This window comes from Hydra vulgaris, chromosome 05 (genome assembly GCF_038396675.1).
Source record: "Hydra vulgaris chromosome 05, alternate assembly HydraT2T_AEP".
Taxonomy (NCBI): Eukaryota; Metazoa; Cnidaria; class Hydrozoa; order Anthoathecata; family Hydridae; genus Hydra; species Hydra vulgaris.
In genome coordinates, this window is record NC_088924.1 from 5,282,501 (window position 1) to 5,295,000 (window position 12,500).

A 12,500-nucleotide genomic window follows, 5' to 3' on the forward strand; every position below is an offset into this window, starting at 1 on the left:
TTTATATTTGAAGTGACACTTGTGAATAAAGTTTCACCATTGTTGTGCAAGAGAGGATTAATTGACATTTTTATTAATTGCAATAGTAAATTTAAATTGCTTGTTCGAAGTGTTAAAAAAGTTTGCTGCATTTTAGCAAACATTTTTTTAAACAATTATTGTAAAAAACACTCTGAAGATTTTGGAAAGGAATGTTTAATAAAACAAGCAAAACTTTCAACTTCAAAATAAAATACTTTGAGTCAAAAAAGTCAAAATAATTTTAATAAAATAAAGTTAATATATTTGTTTATTTTTATCAAAAAATTTATTTTTTGTATTACAAGTGTTAAACAGCTACAATAAACATATAGTTATAAAAATGAGTCATTTTTAGCTAAACTCTTTATATTTTTATTGTAATTAACTTATTTATAAATGTAAAAAAAATTCCTACAATAATTACTTCCGAAATTTAATTTAAATGTTTTGTCCTAATAAAGCTCTTTAATTGATTCTGAAGTTTGTTTACAAAAGCAAAGATAAAAAATAATTTTAACCGTAAAAAAGTCGGCCTTTGCTAATTTTACGGAAAATGAGCTGTCGCGGCCTGTTTAAGAAGGCCTTGGCTCTCACAGATGAAGAATTTATGTTTTTAGATATAATATTACCCAAGCCTATTTGGTGTTAAAAAAATACATAATCTCAAAGTACTTTCTTATGACTTCATTCAATTTTGTTTGTTTTTAGATATTAGATATGTTTTTTGTGTTGAAACAGCTGTCTTCTATTTATGGTAAAAATTTATCTGGGTCTTTTGCTGCATTAATCCCAACAATAAGTAAGTAAAATAATTTTTTTTTTAATTATATCAAAAGTAGTGGCAAAAGAATAAAATTATAGCTTTCAATATTGTAATTTGTTCTATTGTACATTTTTCAAGTAATAACCCCCATGTTTTTGCTTTTTAATATGCGATATTTAATATAAGTTTAAAATATATATTGCAACCAACATAGATAATTATCTTAACTTATCAATGCAGATTTATCAAACATAATAAAAAAAGCTAAAATAATAAAATGTTCAAAGAGATTATTTTGCACAAATGTATACTAATCTATTTTTATTTCCAGTTTTATTTAATGAAGTTGAAAACATTTCTGTGTTCTGCAAAATATGGAGTTAGGTCTCACAGGTTTTTCCTCAAGTTAAAGACAAACCACTGTTTAATGAGTTCTATCATCATTGTTTTTTATCTCTATAGTCTCACTACTGCTAGTATTCTCAGGTTGTTCTTTACTGTCTTTGCCTAGATTAGCATCACTAGGTAATGTTGTGTCCAAGTCAAAATGTTTACAATTATATGGATCGATGACTCATAATTAATAGAAAAAATGTTCCTCTGATCCTCTACCTGTCCCTTTCACTTGGTAAACATCCAATATAGTTCTCTGTTTTTTTCCCCTATTCACCTTGCTGTCCCAATTCAGCTCTTTTTATGTTACTCTGTGACTAAATACCCTGTATTTAGTCACACTAGTTCATAGGTAGTATTTAATATTGTAGGTTTTATATAGTTTATTCAGAGTATATTTGATGACTGCACTAATTTTTATTATTTATATCATTCCAGATGCTGGATGTTGCCAGCCTCATTTGACAATTTTTAAAACGATTACAGCCTATGCTCCTAACATATAAATTATTTAAAATCATAACTTTAAAACCTCTCATTTGGAAGCCCTTCTGCTACAAACAATTTTGCTACAATATTTTTATTTTATTTTTTTATATTTTGGATAAATAAACCGCTAATATATATGTATAGATATACATACATATATATATATATATATATACATACATATACATATACATATATATATATATATATATATATATATATATATATATATATATATATATATATATATATTTATTTATATATATATATATATATATATATATATATATATATATATATATGTATATATATATATCTATATATATATATATATATTTATATATATATATATATATATATATATATATATATATATATATATATATATATATATATATTTATATATATATATATATATATATATATATATATATATATATATATATATATATATATATATATATATATATATATATATATATATAGATCTATAGTTTGTTGGCTTTGGGAAGAGCGGAAGGAAAAAAGTGATTCTTATGCCAACATATACGTCACTTTTAATTACTTTTAACTTTCGTCCAACATTTCCGTGTTGGACGAAAGTAAAAACCATTAATTTAATTACAAATTAATTGTTATATAAAAAAACCACAAAAACGCAAATTTAATTGACCGGAATGTTTTTAAAAACATTCTGAATGTTTTTAAAACATTGTGAATGTTTTTAACAAAATAAACAATGTTTTTATTTTTATTTTTTATAATAAAATGTTTTTATTTTTATTTTTTTTATTAAAATATTTTTATTTTTATTTTTTTTACTGTAAATCATGCGCGGAGTGTTGCTACATCGACTATCTTATAGCCTGACTCGCAAGGGAGTGCTGCTACATCAACTGACAAATAGCCTGACTCGCAAGGGAGTGCTGCTACATCGACTGACAAATAGCCTGACTCGCAAGGGAGTGTTGCTACATCGACTGACAAATAGCCTGACCCGCAAGGGAGTGCTGCTTCATCGACTGAGGGTTTGGTTGGGGCAGGCAGTTTATCATTATTAAAAAAAAAAATTGCGGTCTTGAATTTTAATTTTTACTTTTCGTCAACAAAATATGGAAAAAACTTTCGGACAACATCTAAGGGTTCTTTATATATATATATATATATATATATATATATATATATATATATATATATATATATATATATATATATATATATATATATATAGATCTATAGTTTGTTGGCTTTAGGAAGAGCGGAAGGAAAAAAGTGATTCTTACGCCAACACATACGTGTTGGCGTAATATATAGATCAATAGTATATATATATACTATTGATCTATATATATATATATATATATATATATATATATATATATATATATATATATATATATATATATATATATATATAAATACACACACACACATATATATCATATATATATTAGGGGCTATTCTAGTCCGTTTTCAACCATATTTGGGCGCTGATTTGGGTATTGCCTAAATTTAAAATTGAGGACCTTTTTTTTTTTTTTTACTGCAAATATTGTTTTTTTCCTGGAAAAGCACCTTATTTGGTCGCATTTCTGCAATTTTCAACCGAATGCCGGCGGGGGGGGGGTTGTCTGCGTGCTGAAGTTTTTTCCAAGATTAGCTCCTTTTATATATATATATATATATATACATATATATATATATATATATATATATATATATATATATATATATATATATATGTATATATATATATATATATATATATATGTATGTATATATATATATAATTGTTTTTGTTTTTTACCTCCTCAAGGCTGAGAAGGCCACTACAGATGAGGAGGCTACTTAATAGTGGTTGCAACCCTCTCTCAACTCTATAACTCTGAAACAAGAATCTTGAGAAACATGGCCGCTGCGCGGAGAAACAAGTTGAGCGGGGTACTACCAGGAACGTGGTGGGGATCGAACTCGGAACCCCTCACTTATGAAGCAAGCGCTTTACCACTACACCACTACCGCATATATATATATATGTATATATATATATATATATATATATATATATATAGTTCTTTAGATTGTTGCATTTGGGAGTACGGAAGGAAAAAATGATTCTTCTGCCAATAAATATTTCACTTTTAATTACTTTTGACTTTTGTCCAACATTTGCGTGTTGTCAGAAAGTTAAAACCATTATTTTAATTACAAGTTCATCGTTTTTTAAAAAACCCGCAAAAACACAAATTTAATTGACCAGAATGTTTTTAAAAACATTCTTAATGTTTTTAAAACATTCTCTATGTTTTTAATAATATAAACAATGTTTTTATTTTTGTTTGTTTTTAATAAAATGTTTTTCTTTTTCTTTTTTTTACTGTAAATCATGCACAGTTTGTTGCTACATCGACTATCTTATAGCCTGACTCGCAACGGAGTGTTGCTGCATCGACTATCCTATAGCCTGACTTGCAAGGGAGTGCTGTTACATCGACTGAGGGTTTGGTTAGGGCAGGCAGTCTCTCAAGTAACAAAAAAAAAACTCCTTTTTTTTAATTACTTGATAGACTGCCTGTCTCTACCAAACCCTCAGTCGATGTAACAGCACTCCGTTGCGAGTCAGGCTATAAGATAGTCGATGCAGCAACACTCCGTTGCGAGTCAAGCTATAAGATAGTCGATGTAGCAACACTCCATGCATGATTTACAAAACACTATTTATTCATAGTAAAAAACACAATTTATTCAGAATAAAAAGCACAATTTATTCATAATTAAAAATACAATATACAAATACAAAAGAAAATACACAATAAAAAATTCATAATAAAGAATAATAAAGCAAAAACAGCTAAAATAATCAGTTATCTCATCGTAGATTGTGATTCATCTGGATTTTCCAATCCTGATAAGATGATTATTATTTGATTACCATTATATAAGAACACGTTTTTAAGAACACCTTTTTAGGAACACATTTTTTGGTATTAATCTTTAAGATAATATAATCATATTTCTCTATAGAATTTCTTAAGTAAGGATTATTGATAAATAATTTTCTGAAAAGGTATTGAATTAAAATATTAAAATTTTGAGTTTCAAAGTTTTACACCAAAAACATGTTTTTCAAAAATTTGAGTGTTATAATTTCTTTTTCTTTGAGTCAATCAAACCCAAAGGTTTGATTGACTCAAAGAACAAGATGTGGAAAATATTAGAAGGTCAGTTTAGCTACTTAGTTATAGTCTAGCAAAAGGGAAGTGAAGATATTAACAATGGGGAAAATATTTTAACACAGTAATAAGTAAAAACAAGATATTTGTTTATTGGAAATATGACAATCAATAGATTGTAATGATCTTTTTATATAGTAATGATGATTATAAATATGTTAACTAATTAAGAAATATGTTTAACTAGTTGCATTTTTTTCAACAGGGATCAATGAAAGTTTGTTTAAGCACAGATAAAACAGTAAAATAACAGTAATAGAAATAATTAATTATCATATATCATTGACATTTATTACAATTGAGTCTAAAAAAATGTCATTGTATTGCTAAAAATGTCAAATGATTTAATTGTATTATGTTATATTTATTTATTAAATTTTATGATATATAATATACATGTTATATTATAATATTATATTTTATATGCATTTATATGTTGAATTGTTAAATTTATATAACTATTTATGTTATATTTATTTATTAAATTTTATGATATATAATATATATGTTATATTATAATATTATATTTTATATGCATTTATATGCTGTATTGTTAAATTTATATAACTATTTATGTTATATTTATTTATTAAATTTTATGATATATATCAAATATATAATATACATGTTATATTATATTATTATATCTTATATGCATTTATATGCTGAATTGTTAAATTTTTATAACTATTTATATTGTTTAAGTAATATAAATTTATATATATATATATATATATATATATATATATATAATAAATAATAAATTAATATAATTTAAAAATAATTTTACAAATGTTGTGTTAAATCCAATTTACTTAAATAAGTTTCTTGAATCAATTTTATTTTTTATAGATGCCAATCCATTAGTATGTCAAGTACGAGGTGCTGCTAAAAAAACTGCAGGTTCGTGTCGTCAGCAGAATCATAACAGAAAACGTAAAGGCAAACGTTACGGCCCAAAGTTTTTATTTGGTATACTCTTATATTTTTATTTAGTTCTTTTTTAGTTTTTATACCTAGCTATTGTTGTTGCTGGTGATTTTTAAATTTTTTTTTTAGCAAATAATAATCAAAGAATTAAATGTAAAGTAAAAACTCTTCTGAAAGACGAATGGTACTTAAAGGCTGTTTATATGGGAAGCGAGCTGACTTTTTGACGAGCTAGCCTGGAAAATGAGCCAGTTTTAAAATTGCGTTTATATGAATATGTCAACTTTTGTGCAAAAAAAAACAACTGATATAGAGGTCAGCCTTACTTTTTGTAGCTGGGCTGGCCTCTTTACCAAAAATGGCGGCTGTGCACAATAAAGTACATTGTATTTTAACAATTTGTTTAACTTGTGTTATAACACAAATAATGCAACTTAAAAACTTAATAGTGTCGTATAAGCTTCACAAATTTAATTTTGATCATTTTTTCGACATTCTTTTACGTAAATCTTCAAGATCACTTCATAAGATGAAACAAGCAAGAGTAAAACGCCTGAAAAAAAAAAAATCGTAGCTACTGGTTTAAAAATGACCAAACTGAAATATGGTGGCAAAACATAATAACTGATGTAGCTCCCAGTAATGCGTGGAAAAAAAATTTTATGCTTACACATTTTCTTTTCGTGGATTTGGTTTTAGAGTTAACTCCTTATTTATCTCCTGATCCTCTTTCGCTTAACTCGAGAGCTTCATCAGCAGATAAAAAGGTAGCAATTACTTTGTACTACTTGAAAGATACTAAATCTTTGGGAATGACTGCAAACACTTTTGGAATTGCTATAAGCACTGCTTCTGCCATTATAGTTTCAATTTATAAGACAATATCAAAGTATATTGGACCAAAATATCTATTTCTTCCAAGAAATCAAACTAAAATGCGAAATAAAGTTTCAGAGTTTGAAAGTAAGTTTGGAATGACACATACCTTTGATGGCATTGATGGCATCCATATTCTTATTTTTTGTCCACTAATTAACTCACAATTTTTTTTTCTATAAGCAATAATTCTCTCTAAATGTTCAAGCTGTGTGTGACTACAAAGACTATTTTATGGATGTTGAGTGCATGTAGCCTAGTGTGCACAATGCTAAAGTGTTTGCAAGTTCAACAATAAATATAAAGTTAAGAAATACTGTTCTTCCTCAAAATTTTAAAAGCCAATAAAAAAAGCAGAGATGGTACCTAATTATCTTATTGGTGATCCAGCCTACCATTACTACCGTTCTGTAAGAAAGAATACAAACATTGTTCAAATAATGCAGAGCTAATTTTCAACAACATGCTCAGATCAGTACCTATTGGTCGCCTTAAATCTAGAGGCTATTCATACAAGACTAATTCTTATGTTGAAGATGACCTGTTAAATTGCAAACAGATCTTATTCAAGTTATCAAGATCAAGTTTTATATGTATAAACATAATAATTCTTCATCTTTATTATAGAGTTCTGCCATAAAAAAGCGAACTTCTCTATATAAACCAACTTTTTTGTCATCAAAGTTGAGGTTTTTATAAAGCATTCTTGCTTTATAAAAACCTTAACTTTGATGCTGATAAAACAGTAAGATCCCGCCATCTGAGTTAGATCATTTGTTCATATAAACGCAAAATAAAATTAAGTTAAAATAATGATGACATCAAGAATGGGCTAGCTCAATAAATGGGCTAGCTCGGCAAACAAGCCAGCTCGCTTTCCTTATAAACGTTCCTTAAGACTACTAGTACTAGGTACTAAGATTAGAAGATTTTTTTTTTTTTTTTTTTTTTTTTTTTTGTTATTCACCTCCTCAAGGCCGAGAAGGCCACTACAGGCGAGGAGGCTACTTAATAGTGGTTACAACCCTCTCTCAACTCTATAACTCCGAAACACGAACCTTGAGGAACAAGGCCGCTACGCGGAGAAACAAGTTGAGCGCGGTACTACCAGGGATGTGGTATACGGGGGTGGGGAGAAAAAAAGTTTTTTTTCAGAATTTCTGAAAGCTCAAGTTTTCTGTGTAAGATTTTAAACAATTCTGGAAATAGACTTGATGAAATAAATACAAAAATAAAACAAGACTTTTTAGCTGTTTATATTGTGGGTTTATATTGTGGTTGCCTAATTTGTTCAACATCATATGAGTTTTCTTTTTTCTTCAATTAAATGTTAATTCTATTAAAAGTTTATGCTATAAGGGAAATAATTTAAGGGTTTGTATAATTTATATAATACTGAGTACAATTCATCTGAAATAATACTTACCACCCTTTTTAAAAAATCCAGAAGTTAATCACAGCATACTTAATCATTATTTTGCTTTTATATATTTATAAAGTTCAGCCTGGTTCTATATATATATATTTATAAAGTTCAGCCTGGTTCTATATTTTTATATTTATAAAGTTCAGCCTGGTTCTATATTTATTTTTTTATATTTATATTGGTTTTAGATCAGTTAGTTCAGCCTGGTCAAATATTATTTCGTCAAAAAGGATTTCGAATGCATCCGGGTAGAAATGTAAGTTTTTTAAGTCAAAATAGTAAAAATGTTCAAGAGAAAAGATTATTTAAAAAATAATATAAATATTCGTAAATAAAACATTCAAAAAGTTAGTAAAAGCTTCCCTAAAAAAAACTTTTTATTCATAGCAAATTGCTGAAAAAACTTCATGGTGTCTGCAATGTGTGAAAATTCTATATAAATTCTTAGATATTCTAAAAATTAATAAACTTGTTGATATACTTAAATATAAAAAAAATAGACTTGATATACTAAGGATAAAATAAATAAGTACCTTCTAAGCTTACTGTTATTTGTTGATTTGTGACTATGTTTTTTTTTTTGTTGTTTTCAAACATACATCAACTGAGAAATATATAGAACATTGCAAGGAGTGCTGCTACATTGACTGAGAAATTGGTAGAACATGTGAAGAGCGTTGTTATATCGACTAACAAATAGGTGAAACATGTTAGTAGTGCTGCTACATTGACTGAGGGTTTTGGTTTGGGTAGGCAATCTTTCAATTAAAAATTTTTTTTTTAATTTTATAAACTTTTTCTGGTCTTCTAAATTAATTTAAAAAAAAAACAACAACATAAAGATTACATTTTATTTATAATTAAAGACAACCAAGTAAGAGTAATATTTATTATCATATAAAATTTGTAACCCCCTCAAATTTAAGGGGTTCAAACTTTATATGGTCATAATATTTGAATGCTAAGTGATTATACCATGAAATTTCAAAGTGGAGAGAATTTATATATATAATATATATATATATATATATATATAATATATATATATATATATACATGTATATAATATATATTTATATATATATATATATATATATATATATATATAGTTTGATCCCCACCACGTCCCTGGTAGTACCGTGCTCAACTTGTTTCTCCGCGCAGCGGCCTTGTTTGTCAAGGTTCGTGTTTCGGAGTTATAGAGTTGATAGAGGGTTATAACCCGTATTAAGTAGCCTCCTCATCTATAATGGCTTTATCGGCCTTGAGGAGTTGAATAACAATATATATATATATATATATATATATATATATATATATATATATATATATGTATATATATATATATATATATATATATATATATATATATATATATATATATATATATATATATATATATATATATATATATATATAGTTAAAGTTAATGAATGTTAATATTTTTATACGAAAATTTTTTATTTTAACATGTTTTACCATTTTTTCAGTTGAATAAGTAATAATCTTGATTTTTTAAAAAAAGTAATCCTTAAGATTATTTTCCTACTATGATTATAACTATAATCCTTATCATTTTCATTTGGTCATTTATTCCATAGATCTCATAGTTATTATAAATCCTTAATGCCAACAAAGCTGATCCAAGAACACCACTTATTTATATAGGAATATATCAGCATTTCCTAATATATAAACTACTACCAAAATGCAAAAAAATGCTAAAAAATTGTATAAAACCTTGTCAAAGGACTACAAGTTGGTAAAATATATAAAGTCTCTGTTAAAAATTTTTTTATTGAGTCTTAAAACCTTCTTAAATTTATTTACTTTCAAAGTTAAGTAAAAAAAATAAGTACTTAAACCCTATTTTTTACATTGTAAATTATTACCATCAAATAGCATCTGATTACATTTTAAGACATGTTCTTTGATTTTCTCTACAAAAGAATTGATAAATAAGTAGCTTAATATATATTTTTATATTTTTACATATTGTAGAGTATTTTAGTACAAATACTCTACAATACTATTTTTAAATGTAATTTCAAAGGTCAGAGTTTTTAAACTGATAGCATTAAAGTATAAAGATGGTAAAAATGTTCATTATAAACCGTTAACTATAATTTCTGCTTTCTTATCATAACTCAAATTATGTTAGCTATTCTTCAATGATGACTGATGATGATCAGATGATGAAGATGATCATGGTTATTATACAGTGCATTAATTTTTTTTTGTACTCTGGATGATTACCTTGACCAATGTTAATAAAAGCTTGAGGAGTTTCAAAAGCTTGTTCACTATATGGCCCCAAGAGGGATCCTTTCTGACTAATGAAATCCATGATGTGGTAGAAGACTGTGTGAATTTTGGTTTTTTTTGCTTGCACCAGTTAACATTAAGTAACATCTTTTGAAGTTTTAAATTTTTTCAGTGAAATCTGCCTAAAAGATAATTCCAAAGCATGCCTTGATAACTAAATTGAAACTTTTAAATGCTTCAATAATGTGAACATTGTTGGAAATCATTGTTTGTATCAACAAGTTGCTGCAGCACATCCAAATTTTTAAGAAGCCTCCTTCCAAACAAACCCTCATGATATGGCCTCAGTTAAATGTGGAGGGCAGCTGGCCACTTAACAGTGTCTATTCAAGCAGTTTTAAGGATCTTGAAAAGATGATTGGTAACTCCTAAAAGGAGATGTACTTCTATCTGTAGGATGATTTCTAAATCAGAACATTGTCAAGCCTGCTGATGATTGCCTTTTGAATGACTTTGTCAAACATCTTTGCATTAGCAACATTCAGTTTTGAAAAGATTTGAGGCTAGATTTGATCAAGTCTAGTGTTACCAAAGCTGATCTTGAAACACACTTGGATTTGACATCACACCTGGATTTGACATCACACCATGTGCAAGATCACATACTTGATTGGGTTTGAAAGTTGCAAATTATATTTACAACTTTAATTTTACGAGTTAAAATTAGTTAAACTCTATTTACATTATACAGCGAATAGATATGTTCAATATTGGAGAGAGTTTTTGGCAAATCTTCTCATTCTGCAACAAAAATTTGTCTCAAGACTTCGTGTCTTTGCTAGTCTATTAAGTGATAGGTTGTTGTGGCAGTGAGCTGGTTTTATCTCTTAACATAGTATCAATGGTGGATGTTTTAGCAAGTTGAATAGTTTCTTCCAGAGATAATTCTTTATAGAAAATATCTCGAGATGCAATTTTTTTGGGATCTTTTGCTGCTTAAGTACAAATGTTTTCCTTAACTTTATTTGCAAGCATTTGTGGTGCAAATGCCACAGCCCTTTTCCTAAAGGGCTGAAGCATGTTTGCTCTTGAAAAGGATGATTTTCTTGTTGCTTTAAATGACCTATTTGCAGATTAGGCAACTTATGGTACCCACTGATATCACTGATATTGATCCTGATCTTGTACAGTTTGCATGTTCGATCTGCTTAGAAAGCAGTAATCTGTCTTAAACATTTTTCAGACAAAGCAAGCAAAAGAAGTACAAAAACTTTTGCTTTTCATCATGAATCTTTGCCTGATTTAGTATTGTGGCAATTCACTAAACTTAACCTTAATTTATATTGGATAACAATCCACTTAACATATGTAGAAATATTGTTAATTAAAAACTATTAAAATGATGGAGACATTTACAAGAAAATAGTTCTTGAATAATTCTATCCTTATAAAGAAGTAATTTTTTAAAATAACAATACTTGTAACACTAAATTATAATTTAAATAAGATCTTAATTTATGACACAGTCCAAAAAACGGTTTTCACTGCTCTTCTATGAATTATTCTCCTCTTAGAGAATAATTCATCTGATAGAGACTTTTTTTTTGTGCCTACAATTATTTTTATCAAATTTTAACAAATTTGTTTCAAAACAACACTAATCTGTAAAGATTAGTTTAATTCCTCAAACTAGCCTTCCAAACTTTTTAATGGTCATCATATAAAAAAATATTTGCCTTTCTCATAGTTTTTCTGTTTTAAAAAAATTTTTTTTTCGTTTTTTATATGGGTATTCCAGGAATTATTTTTAAGCATTTTTAGCATTTTTTAGCATTAAAATCTAATGAAACCACTTACGTGTCCAACCTACAAAGAAGCAAAAGCATTACCTACACTGGATTTGTGTCATATATCACTAATGAGTTACGGCTGTTTTGTCTTGTGTGTAACGTTGTGTTGTCAAATGAGGCTAGAGAACATTCAAGATTAAAAGAACACTCGCAAAAAAAACAACCAGATAAGGTCAACTAGACTATTGCTGCATTCCAGAAAATTAAAGTTTTGAAAAACGTATGACACTGCCATCGTTGCTCAAAAAGCAAAA

General features: G+C 27.0%; 2 protein-coding genes across 3 annotated transcripts in view; both read left to right on the forward strand.

The window, feature by feature from the left end:
- The window catches only part of LOC136080485 (uncharacterized), a 2,851-nt gene extending 2,489 nt beyond the window's left edge, over window positions 1-362 (forward strand). Inside the window, exon 2 of the mRNA XM_065797202.1 lies at window positions 1-362. This exon is cut by the window's left edge and continues 1,302 nt beyond it. The gene's annotated coding sequence lies outside the window, so the exon portion shown is untranslated.
- A 330-nt stretch (window positions 363-692) lies between these two features.
- LOC136071810 (large ribosomal subunit protein bL27-like) overlaps window positions 693-12,500 on the forward strand; it is a 13,700-nt gene continuing 1,892 nt past the window's right edge. For both annotated transcript variants that reach the window (XM_065797203.1, XM_065797204.1), the window contains exons 1-3: window positions 693-820; window positions 5,752-5,871; window positions 8,320-8,387. In XM_065797203.1, the coding sequence (XP_065653275.1) occupies window positions 739-820; window positions 5,752-5,871; window positions 8,320-8,387 (270 nt within the window). In that variant the 5' untranslated portion in view covers window positions 693-738. The remainder of the gene's footprint in view (window positions 821-5,751; window positions 5,872-8,319; window positions 8,388-12,500) is intronic.